Source organism: Psammomys obesus, unplaced genomic scaffold (assembly GCF_907164565.1).
Source record: "Psammomys obesus unplaced genomic scaffold, mPsaObe1.curated_primary_1811, whole genome shotgun sequence".
Lineage (NCBI taxonomy): Eukaryota > Metazoa > Chordata > Mammalia > Rodentia > Muridae > Psammomys > Psammomys obesus.
The window spans coordinates 649,141-661,727 of record NW_026586173.1 but is presented as its reverse complement, the minus strand read 5'-3'; the positions used below and the strand labels follow the sequence as shown (position 1 = coordinate 661,727).

Sequence of the window (12,587 nt, the reverse complement as noted above, 5' to 3'; positions counted from 1 at the left end):
TATATATATATATATATATATATATATATATATATATATATATATATGCCTATACTCTTAGTACCCAGGAAGCTAGGATAGGAGGATTCAAGTCTGTGGCCAGTATGTGATGCACAAAATTCTTTCTCAAAACACAGAAACAAAATCCCAACTTAAATCTTTCTATTTCCTTAAAGTCATGGATGTCAGGGCAACTTTTATAGTGAGCAGAGAAAAAGTAAATGCGAAACATAGCAAAAGTGTGACTGTTGCTTTGCCTTCATACATATGAAGTTCTCAGTATCATAGAGTGAAATGGGGTCAGGATGACTATCCTGAACAAGCTCTAAAAATAGCTACTTTTCAGAAGAGCCAAATGTTATAAATACACAAGCAATAAACAAATATTCCTGCTAGAATAAGCACAGTAATCACGATTTCTGAAGATTTCACACGGCATGGCATACCGCACACTACTCACAGGGGAGAGTTTCTGAATGAGGTCATGGGCAACATGGACGAGGTTCTTGTCTTCATGGAGACATTTCTGAAACTTTTTGCTTTCCTCGTCCTCTAGAAGATCAAAATCAATAGCAGCATCCAATAAGGCCTGAATTAAGCCCTTCCAGGACTTCAGGGCTGGGACCTGTGGTGCAACTGCAGCACTAATGCCTGTTCCAATCACCAGCACAAGTTCTCGAGGTTTTTTGGTTTTCAAACTTGGAAGCAGCTTCCTGAAAAGGAAAAGGCACAAGAGGATTGGAGCATCCAGCAGATGCAAAGACATTTGCTAAAGATGTAGCTGGCTCTCCCTACTCAACAGCTATAACTCTTGTTGTTTGCTTTGTTTTTGGATAGGGGGTCTTACTGTATAGTCTTAGCTGTCCCGAAACTCACTATGTAGACCAAGCTGGCCTCCAACTCACAGAGTTCTGCCTGCTTCTGCCTCCTCAATGATAGGATTAAAAGTGTGCGCTTCAAAACTTTTAGCTGTAAAGATGAGGATTCCAGTTTCTGACACTTCTCCCAAGTAGATTAAATGAAAGACCATAATGTTATTCAAGTTCTTGCTGGAAGACAAAGTAATAAACTATTTTAGGAATCTTGAAAAACAATCCTAAAGTCAACTTTCTCCTTCATAGTCCTCTCCAGCTAAGAAAACCACTAATATTACAACAGATTCAAATTTATTACAACTGCCAACTAAATTATTCTTGAAGCCAATAGTAATTCCAAAAGGATGCTTGATTTGTTTTCAAAATGAAAATATTTTCATACAAATTAAGTTGATATTATTTGTTGAAAAATGTGAAACAACAATAAAAAAAACTGATGCCAAATTTTGTAAGGAAAGATAAAACTCAGCATGAAAGCCAAATCTGGAGACAATCTGAGCATGGCTTTGTTCTAGATATCACTGGGGAACAAAAAGTGCTCAGCAGGCGTCTGAGAATATGAGAGCCTCATGTTTTGTTTTTTTTTTTTGTCACAACAAAACAGCCCTTTCTCAGGGAAAAGAAGAGAGTCCTGTCGTGAGACAGCATGAAGACAAGCATGCTTCAGCTCTCCTTTCCCTCTCACTCTCTGAGTACATTAAAATCATTACTTGCCTTACCCCCTTTTCCAAATACTACAATGAACAGAAACATGATCAGCATTTAGACAAACCCAAGAAAGAGAAAACACTTTGAAGCCTTGGGAAACAACCCCTAGAAGTGCCTGTCCTGCTCTCATCTCCTACAGTCAATCATTTAATAAGTAGGAAAACCTATGAACACGAAGGAATGGGACCATACATACAGTAGTTCGTCTACTGGGAAAAAAAAACTGTTAACAGCTACTGGAAGCACATAATGGAGTGTGTCTTAAAAAGAGGAATCAAGATGATGAATGAAAGTTGAATGTGATAGCCAAAGTCTATAATCCCAGAATTTGAGAGGTAAAGACAGGAGGATTAGAAATTTAACACAAGCTACAGGAAAACCTGTCTTGAAAAAAAAAAGAAAAAAGTGAATGGCACATAAATACACATACAAATATAAAACACCCATAAAATAAAATATTCTTTATTATTATATAAAATAAAATACTTTCACAAAAGGAATTTCAGTAAAACAAACAAAAATTATGCTTTATGATCCCTACCTAAACCACTAAATAATTATTAAGAAACCCAAACATATATTTATTTTGTGTTTCTGTGTGTGTGGGTACATGCCACAGAGCACATGTGGAGATCAGAGGATACCCTTTGGGAGTTGTTTTGCTCTTTTCACCATGTTGATGCCAGGGACTAAACCTCAGGTCATCAGGCTTAGCACTTTCTGCAGAGCCATTATGATGGCCCTAACAGTTATTTTTAAAGAAAGTAGTAAGGCAAGATAAAAAGGGAAAATCAAGGACACATGGCAAGAGAAAAAAGCCTTTCACTTAAGAATCTGGCTGGGTATCAGAAACTTGGTCACAAATGACAAAGACAAGATTCCCTATAGACACAATATTCTTTCTAAGAGATATGTCAAACAAGGATGTTAAAAACAACAAATGAACTACACACCTACTTAAGATTACAGGGTTTGTAATCTTGACTTTAGATAGTAACAATATGCCTCCTCCACACCTAAATCTAGACAAAACACCTCAAAAACTACCTTACAAGTTCATTTATAAAAGGAAGTTCAGGGGGCTGGAGAGATGGCTCAGCTGTTAGGAGCAGTGGCTCTTCTTCCAAAAGACCGTGGTTCAATTCCTAGCACCGACAAGGCAGCTCACAATTGTCTGCAACTCCACTTGCAGAGGATCTATCATCCTTGTACAAACATACATGCAGGCAAAACACCACTGCATATAAAAATAAACAAATCTTTAAAAGGAAGTTCAATAAAAGAAGAAAAGATCAGTTAATTTTTAATTGAATATACATTCAATTAAATATATACATACATATGTTTGTGAATGTGTGTGTATGCTTGTGCTTTTAAGACAGAGTCTCAGGTAGCTTGGGAGTCCATTGAACTCCTGATCCTCCTGCCTCCATTATCACAAGTGTGGGAGCTATGGACATACCACCTCACTCAGCTCAAAGTTTATTAATATTTAAGCTTTATGTAATCTTTAGTCCCTATTGTCAATTATACTCCAAGAAATATAACATAAACAGCTAAAGAATTGTATGTATAGCCATTATAAAGATATCTAGCACAATTCTCAAGGAGCCTGCACTGAATTGAGTACTGTCCTTTCCCTAAGCAGCGCCTGGCCCATAAGTCTCCATACTAAATTAAAACTGTGTGCCATCCCTTGTCCTAATAAACTCAACAGCTCTGACTGTCCTAGAATTCTCTCTGTAGCTTTATTGGTATGGCAGTTTCAAAAGTTTAAGTCCTCAGGCTACTGGTAGCAGTGCTGGGCTGTAGCCTCCTGCCACAGCACATATAAAAGAGTGGGAAAGGACAAAACGACAGCAGAGCACGGACATCAGAAGGCAACATAATTTTAGAATTTCCAGAACAAAACCCACTTTCCCATGTAGAGAAGCTCAGGCACATGTTCAGGTGGGTAGGCAGGTGTCACTAAAACTCAGCTACAAGTCTGTCTGCACAAAGTCAGCCAGAGGACTCTGCCTTTGAGAACATTGTGCACAGTGCCAGGTAGAAGGGATTAAGGAAGAATCTCTGTATGAAAGCTAAGACTTTTCCAACCATCTCCCTTGGGGCAAGGCTCCCAGATAGTAGTATTTTTTCTGAATCCAGTCTCCATGCATTGAAGAGATGGGAGGATTTCTCTTTGGGAAAATGATCATTATGGCAGAAAAGACCCATAGCTTTAAACAAGTTAAAGGTCAACTGCTGAACTTGCTCCAGACTTAATATTCAGAGCAAAATTCAACAGCATATTGTGATGATGAATATTGGTTGCCAACTTGACAGAATCTGGAATCAACTAAGAGAAAAGCCCCTGGGCACATCTGTAAGGAATCTTCCTGATCGGGTTATTTAAAGTGGAAAGACCTACCCTAAATGTTGGTGACACCTTCTGGTGGCAACCAGATAAAAAAGGAGGTCACATTGCCTTCCCACTCTGCTGACAAGTTTATCTATTCTGTTGCTGTTGTACTTCTTCACTGACATCAGAACTCATCCCCTTCTGCCTTCCAATGTGGAGACCCATGGTCTTCCCTCAGGCCTTCACCAGCAGACTGGAACTACTGAGAAGCTACTGGGTTGTTAGCTTCTCCAATGTGAAGATAACCACTGTTGGATTACCCAGATTACACCATGTATGCTAATCTAATATATCCCCCTGTACAAACATACATACAAAATCAGTTCTGTTCTAGAAAACCCTGACTAGTATCCATAGACTCCTAACTGTTTCTCAGTAAATTAAAACATGAGCAGACAAACTCTGGTCACTTTATTTGCAAAAGGCCCATATGATGACAAGGACATACAAACAAGCTAGCAGGTAGAGAGGAATTACTCAGGAGGTTAAGGCACGAAGACCATAATTGTAATCCAGTCTTCAAAAACCAAATATAGCAACAACAAAATTAAAAAAAAAAATTAAAATGTAACAAAAAATTAAAAATCCATAAGAAAAACCAAGAAAACCTTTAAGAAAGCAAAACTGAAACAGACAAAAAACAGCAATAACATCAACAGAGCTAGAAACAGAGGTACATGCTTGTAATTCAAGTACTCAGGAGACTGATGCAAGAGGACAGAGCTAGAGTTCAGGATGGGTCACATACAAAGATCTTGTCACAACAAACAGTGAGAGATGGGGAATGGGGAGAGGGAGAGGAAGAAAGAAAAGAGGAACACACTAATGGCAGAAGATTCAACAATAAGAGTTATGCAAAGACAGAGAAATGTTTGATGGAAATTTAAAATCAGGTCCATACAAGACAATTACTTCAAAATGAAGTTATTAGGAAGTAGCTTGAAGGTGCCATAGTATTTAGTTTCACAAGAAGATATGGTATTATACAATTTTTTTATGTTACTGGGAATAATGTGATTTTTTTAAAATAAGATTCTAGTGAGCAAAGGCCAAAGAGTTCACACAAAACAAAAATTTGTGTTTTGATTTGGGTCTGGAACACCCTCTGGCAAGGTTCAAGTACAGGTTTTGTTCCCAATGCAGCAGTGTTCAGGGATGGGGTTTTGCAAGGTGACCAGATACAGGGTTCTTACCTTATCAAAGGTTAATCCACTGATGGGTTCATAATGGGAGAGCATTACTGAGATTGGTAGAGACTGAGTCACAGGGCCTACTTGGAGGTAATCACAAAGATGGGACCTGAAAGAATGGTTTCTGGTTTCTGGACCCTTCTTCCCTGGCTCTGATTCCCAGCAGACAAAAGGTGGGCAACTGTTCTACATATCCTTGAATGACATTCTGCCTCACAATACTCTAAAAGCAATGGAGCCAATAGACCATAAACAAAAATCTCTCTGGAACTGTGGCCAAATCACCATTTCCTCTTTAAAGCTGATTTCTAAAACAACTGCTAATCAGAACAGGGTCAATCTTGGTAAGAATACTTTTCTCTGCTACCAGAGAAATGAGAGGTACTCTCAAAATTCTAAGAAAAAACATTCTATTCTCAACTATACCAGTAAGTAAATGTAAGCACATGATAAAGACAGTAGTTTCTCCAAAAATTATTTTCCTATGTATTCTTACTAAGGAAGGTACCTGAGAACATGCTTTAAGCAACATGGAATACATTAAAATAAAAAGCAGGAGATTAAGGAGATAACTCCAGCATGGTTGAGTCCAGAGGTAAGAATCCATAAAATCTATTTAACCACTGAGTTTCTAAACATTCTCCAATATATGATAAATTCTGTCAGTGTTTAAAAAGGAAACAACACAAAACAAAAAACCCAAGACAACTTTTAGTAATATGAAGGTTAAAAAAGAAACATAAAAGGAAATATTATAACACTTTAGGTGTGGCTACTAATACTATTTATGGTTTGTTTTGGTTTTCAAGACAGGGTCTCATTATGCAGGTCTGGCTGTCCTGGAACTTGCTATGTAGACCAGGCTGGCCTCAAACTCAGAGGGATCTGCCTGCCTCTGCCTCTGTCTCCTGAGTGCTGGGCTTATTAATACTACTTATAAAGACACAGTTCTGTAAATACTGAGAACTGGTTGATCAAATACGGAGACAGACATATGGGAAGATAAGGTTCGTGAAGACTCTCGGGTAGCAGCAATGCAAAGGGAAGAACTAGGAAAGCAAATAGAGTCCTTATTTTCTATCACCAGAGAGAGCATGCAGCAGTGCATTTAAGATGTGTGCTGCTAGGTGCATAGCTGTAATCTCAGCATCCAGGAGCCTGAGGCAAATTCTAGGCCAGTTTGGGCTGTGTAGCAAGACCCTGTCTCACAGTAAAAAACAAAACAAAACAGATGCCAAGACTAGAAAAAATAGAAAATGATTATCACTGGGGAATAGGATATTATAAACTTTAAAGTAACAAATTTTAAAACTATGTACATATATTACCTTAATAAAAAATTAAATCCAAAGTAAAAATAATTTAGTTTTCTAAATTAATTAGTGATACACCTATGATGCAGGGTGAGCACCTCCCACTAATGGTACTTTCTGTTCTCTGATTCCCTTTCTCTCGTTTACCTGGGCTTTTTGGTGGGGGGTTCGCCATCATTGAAGAATCCAAAAATCTTGTCTATATCAGAGGCCTGGCTCCCTGTAGAAGCCATCCAGTTTCTAAAATAGATTAAACAGCATGTACCATGATTAAGATCTGTAAAGCACACCATTTACAACAGCACATACATTAAGCATTTTAATAAGCCATACACCCATGAATATAGTATATTGTGGGGTATCTGCTGCTTAGCAGAAATATATTAATTAATGAGCACACCAAGCTAAAGGAATGAAATTAGCCTAAGGAAAGTTGTTTTGAAATTACAACTCTGGCTGTTTCAGTACTCCACATTGCCATACTGCTTGTGTTCCTGAGAATCCCTTGCCCCCACCTCCCACCAAAAACCAGCATTGGCTGCTCATATGAGTTACTGGTCATTGCTCTGTGGACTTACATTAAGGGGCCTAAGAACCCTTGAGGACATTAAAACAATCCACAGATGAGTGTACTAACAGTGCTTAATTACTCACTTAACACTTGGCAAAACAATAAGCAATGCAATTTGCTCAGACATTCTTTGTTGTTAACAACTGTCCTAACAGGATGTAGACATGTCTTTCTAAACAAGGAAAAGATTTTAATCAAGCCACTGTGAAAAATGGCAGGGGTACTAGCAAAGATATGTGAAAGGCAACACCAGTTGCTGGGATAACCAGCACAAGAGTCACTAAAGATTAGAGTAAGAACCACAATGGAAGTTTTAACTGTTCAAACTTTAGTAAACTGGTAACATTTAAATACTGATACTAGCAACATTTTTTTTTTTTTCATTTGTGCCCTTGTTTGTGAGGATGCATATGTTGGTGTGGGTCTCAGCATGTATGTGGAGGTCAGAGAGTAACTTTCAGGGTGTGGTCTCTTCTATCACTACTTGGGTCACAGGGATCAAACTCTCCGGCCCAGCAATACATTTCAACACCAACAATGTGAGAGGTAACAGAGGAAGAGTTCTGGATATGTTTTTATGCCCCATTGTCACTATCAGGACTTAACTATTAGAAAGTTCATCATTTATTAAAGCAGTGTGTTGAATTTGCCTTTGTGAACAGAAGGCTCAGCTCCTTACCCCACATTCCATTTCATATAATGATCTTTTCTTTGATAGTATAGTCATCAGGGAACTAGAGGTTATAAAATCACAAGAGTTAGGACACAGATCACCTTTCTGGTCACATCTTAGATTCTGATCTCAAGAAAACAAGGCTCTGGGAACACAGGCCAATCACCAAAGTTGGGAAATCTTGTCTTAACTTAATCATCTAATGACTGTTAAAAGGACACTGTAAACGTTTAAAAACAGAGTCAATCTTAAACAAAAGTACATGTTTTCTAAAACCAGAATCTCTGGGGACACCTAGATAAAGTCAAACTCAACTTTTATAGAGCCCAGACACTTCGTGAATGATGGGCACACAGGAGGTACTCTGTCAGCCTTCTTTAAGTGTGTGTTTCAGTTCTTAAGAGTCTAAAAGTTTTCTGTTTGCTGACAGTCAGGACTTGACCATCACTGAAATATTTTCATCATTTTCTGCATAACATATGTTTTATGGAGAGCCAGTGATTAAAAAAAAAAAGGTTACTTCTTTCACACAAACCACAATCTCTCAGTTTGCAGATATGATTTAAAGTAACATTAAGGAAGGCAAACATAATTATGCTCCCCCCATAAATGTGGTTGTGGAAACCTGTTATTTAAACAAATTAAACCTAAGTAAAATCACTGAACACTGAGAATATATAGTAAATGGAATTTAATGTAAGTTTTGAATCCTGGAATATTCAGAATTTAGTGCTCAATTCAGTATTAAACCAGTCTTGTTTAAAAATTTAAAAATCACTGGGCAGTGGTAGCACAGCACTCAGGAGACAGAGGCAAGAAAATCTCTTGAGTTCAGGACCAGCCTGGTCTTCCAAGAGAGTGAGTTCCAGGACAATCAGGGCTACACAGAGAAAACCTGTCTTGAAAAACCAAAACAAAACAAAATCATAGTACCTATTATAAAACATGTAAACATTTGCTCATTTAATTCCCACAACCTTATTGGGTATCATAGATTGAAAAACTCTTCTGAGATGTTCTAAAATTGAAAGCATTTGTCCCCCAAATGCTATCAAGTACAAAATTCCTGACCTGACAACATGTTACAGTAAAATGCAGGTACACTGACAATATTCTATACAACACCATCAGGCTATGTTTACATAAAAAATAAATTAATAGTGTGTTTTAGACTGTATCTCATTTCCAACATACCTCATTATGTGAACCCAAATATTAAAAAAACAAACACCCCCCCCCAAAAAAAATCCAAACCTGAAATATATCTGGTCTCAAACATTTCAGATAAAGTCGTCTCAACCAGTATTATTAACCTACTTTACAGATAAAAAAAACTGTGACACAAAGCGTTTGGTACTTAGTAGTCCCAGAATTCAAATCACAGCAACTCTGCTTGCAATGCCGTGTTCGCAACACTACTACTAATTAAAACGTTCACCAACTACTACATTTTCAGTTTTAAAATATTTCTTTAAGCCCCAAACTAACGTTTTTCAGTGCTAAAATTGTAGCAAGCAGGCTTACTTGCAATGTCGGCTCAATGGTTAGGCCAAAATTAGTTGCATGAGGCACATGCTCATGCAGCCTGCTCAGTTTGGAGGGTGAAGAACTATTAGACCACTCTCACCATTACCCACCACCAAAAGAATTCTAGACTAGCCCCTACCTTTTTCTCTGGTAAAATACATCCTCAACTTTGCTGTATTCTCATCCTGACCACTGGTTAATTCCTGATGTTTTTCTCTACAGAACCTTTCTGAAAGTTCATTTTAGCTGCTGTAGCTTAAAAAAAACCTAAACACACACAACAGGCTCTGACAGGAATGTTTTAGGTCCTATTACTGAGCAGCTGAATGAAAAGTAATTCTGTATGTCTATCACAGCTATTCATCCATCTTGTTTTTGAATAGGCTAATATATTGTCTTCAGTCAAGGACATGAGTTATGTCCCACGTGTATATCCCAATGACTACATTATTAAAATTGTATCTTACTCACTCTAGGGTATTGTTTTAGCATTTATCTTAAACAATATGCAGAGCTGCTAAAGAGCCTCAAAGGTAGGTGTGGAAATCTGGTACAGAGAATTCCTAACATGTATCAATTAGTCACACATGAATTTCACGATGTGACTACTACTTGAGCTTTCATTTCAGTGGAATTTGCTACGTTTATGGAGTGAATGAGTCCTGAGTGAATGTGTGTTGATGACACAGCCGTGCCAAGGATGTGTTAAGGACCCCAATGGAGAAGAAAAGCTTTCCCCAGATGAGGCTCAATGGCAGCACCCACTGGGGTCTAAGTGGACATATTAACAGCATGTGCAGAAAATGTCCACTGTAGCTTTCTATTGTCAGATGCTTATTGCCTAGAGTTAACCTCCTACATAGATTAACTAAACCTGTCTACTCATTCAGCTGTACGGATGGGATAAGCCTTCCTCCCTGTTCAACAGCACAGTAATAAACATACTGAGCATGGGGGTGAGGAGCTGGCTTCAGCTTCTCCATTAAGAGAGCCTTGACCACCAGTCTCAGCTTTTCTTTCTGTGTATCTGTACTTTCTTCATTTCTTTCTGCTCTAGTCTGGTCAACCCGTGGGAACCATGCAGAATGCGTGGGAACCATGCAGAATGCAGCAGCTATGTATAGTTGAAGTGGGAAACACTTCTCTGCCACAAGTAAACATAGGCATTACCTGTGGCAGTTTCCTCATTACTCCAATAACTGCTAGGCCACTGAGAAGTCCTTCAAGACTAACATAATATACCAAAATCAAAGTCAGATGATCAGTGAACAATGAAAAAAGTGATAGTTATGTCATTAACAAAACTTTCAGGCCCAAATTTTCAAATGAGAGAGAACACTTAGCAGGCTTGTAATCTCAGATCTTGAGTGGTAGAGACAGAGGGTCATGGGTTCAAGGCCAGCTTCGGCTACACAGTGTGTTCAAGGCCAACCTGGGCCACACGAGACCATCTATTAAAAATCCAAAGAAGACAGCATTTATACTTTGAAACCTGTCATCCTGGCAGGAAAAAGAGTTGTAGGGGCAAGAAAGGGGGGAAAAGAGAGGACAGAAAAGGGAGTCGTTATCTGGATGACAGACAGGTTGGTTTTTAATAGCAGACCTGGGACCTGACAGCATCAGAAGCCCACCAGTCTGTGCCGTCCCATCATCCTGGAGGCAGCTCAAAGGGCAACCTCTGGCTCTTCTGTACTCAGCATTTAGGTGGGGCTCCTAGCTGTTTTCTCATGCTCTCAAGCTTCCAGCACACGCACAGTACTCAATTGAGCCAAGCCACATGTTACAAGGAACTTGGAATATCACCATGTGATAGATGGGCAGATGGAATAAGTCAAGTGGTGGGAAAGTCCAATTTTTTTTTCCCAGAAAGCAAAGAATTTACAAATAACTAGTGTAAAAGACTGGCACATTTCTTACAGCAAGCTTCTGCATCTTTGTTTATGAAAAATGAAACAATAATTGGAATAAAGAACACTTTTTCTTCTGCAGCAAAAACAGACACACACAGGAAAGAGTTAACTTCTTTTTCTTTTTTTTAATTAAGGGAAACAACAGTCATTCTATGTGTTGAGAAAAACGCAAGCCCCTCTAATTGTGGCTTTTGGACTAACTCCAACACATCTGTGTTTTAGCAGCTGTAGAAGAAGGAAGGAAAAGATGCTCAGTTAAGTGAGGTACTACAAAGAAGCATTCCATAAGCTTGTTGAACTGAACACATTCAATAAAACACTTTGTCTGGGTAGTTGATATAGCCAGTCCACAGTGTGGACTACAGCTTTTCCTCTCAGTGTACAAAGCAAGCTTGCTGTGCCCCCTTAAGATTCACACAGAGATAGCAACAATGTCTAGCTGAGCAGGGATTTGATTCTCTCTCCAACCCAGGCTTAAAGTATTTCCTCTACCCATGGTTAGCCTTAGCTCCTACCATTATTAAGCATGCCTGCCAGAAACCTTTGACTTTTGTCAGATAATATCTACAATAAACTCATTTCTTGAAAATTTGTAATTGATAACATGCTAGCTTGATGTTATTGTTCTTCTACCAATATTCACTCACACACAATGTGAAAAAAGCCTCATTATTAGTGAGGGCTCTGAAAGACCTTAAGAACTACCAAGTAAAACCACAAATTCTAATAAGTCATTTCACTCAAGCCCCAAATAAATCATATTGAAATTTCAGGCTCATGATTTTGGATGTTCTTTTTTTTTTTTATCAGTTATATTGTATGTATATAGGTGTTTTGCCTGCAAGTATGTCTGAGCATCATGTATGTGCTATCATGTATGTGCTGTGCTTTCAGAAGCCAGAGGGTGTCATATCTCCAGGGACTGGAGTTACAAACAGTTGTAACTGCGATTTGCATGCTGAAACTAAACCCAGGTCCTCTATATGAGCAGCCAGTGCTCTTAACCACTGAGCCATCTCTACAGTCCCTTTATCAATTATTTTTAATTATGAAGCCAAACTGGTAGCTCAGTTGATAAAGTGCTTCCCTTACAAGCACAAAGTACTGACTTCAATTCTCTAGAACCTACATAAAAACCAGGATATGGCCAGGCATGGTGGTGTATCCCTTTAATCCCAGCACTCAGAAGGCAGAGGCAGGAGGATCTCTGTGAGTGTGAGGCCAGCCTGGTCTACAAAGTGAGTCCAGGACAGCCAGGGATACACAGAGAAACCCTGTATCCAAAAACCAAAACCAAAAAAAAAATCAGGGTACAGTAGTGCACATTGTAGGGTACACATCTCTACAGAGCTGTAGAGATGGAAAGCAGGAGACCACTGTGGTTTGCTGACCAGCTAACCTAGACTACTTGGCAAGTAC

The 12,587-nt window shown here is 38.7% G+C and overlaps 1 protein-coding gene across 9 annotated transcripts in view; it reads right to left on the bottom strand.

Moving 5' to 3' along the window:
• The window catches only part of Fam118b (family with sequence similarity 118 member B), a 44,313-nt gene that overhangs the window by 18,670 nt on the left and 13,056 nt on the right, over positions 1–12,587 (bottom strand). For 3 of the 9 annotated variants that reach the window (XM_055601170.1, XM_055601175.1, XM_055601174.1), the window contains exons 2-4: positions 7,738–7,792; positions 6,635–6,727; positions 461–713 (exon numbers count right to left, since the gene is read on the bottom strand). In XM_055601170.1, the coding sequence (XP_055457145.1) occupies positions 461–713; positions 6,635–6,727; positions 7,738–7,754 (363 nt within the window). In that variant the 5' untranslated portion in view covers positions 7,755–7,792. Of the gene's footprint in view, positions 1–460; positions 714–905; positions 1,210–6,634; positions 6,728–7,737; positions 7,793–12,587 lie in introns of those variants that run through there. The other 6 variants (XM_055601171.1, XM_055601172.1, XM_055601167.1 and 3 more) reach the window with 4 other exon arrangements.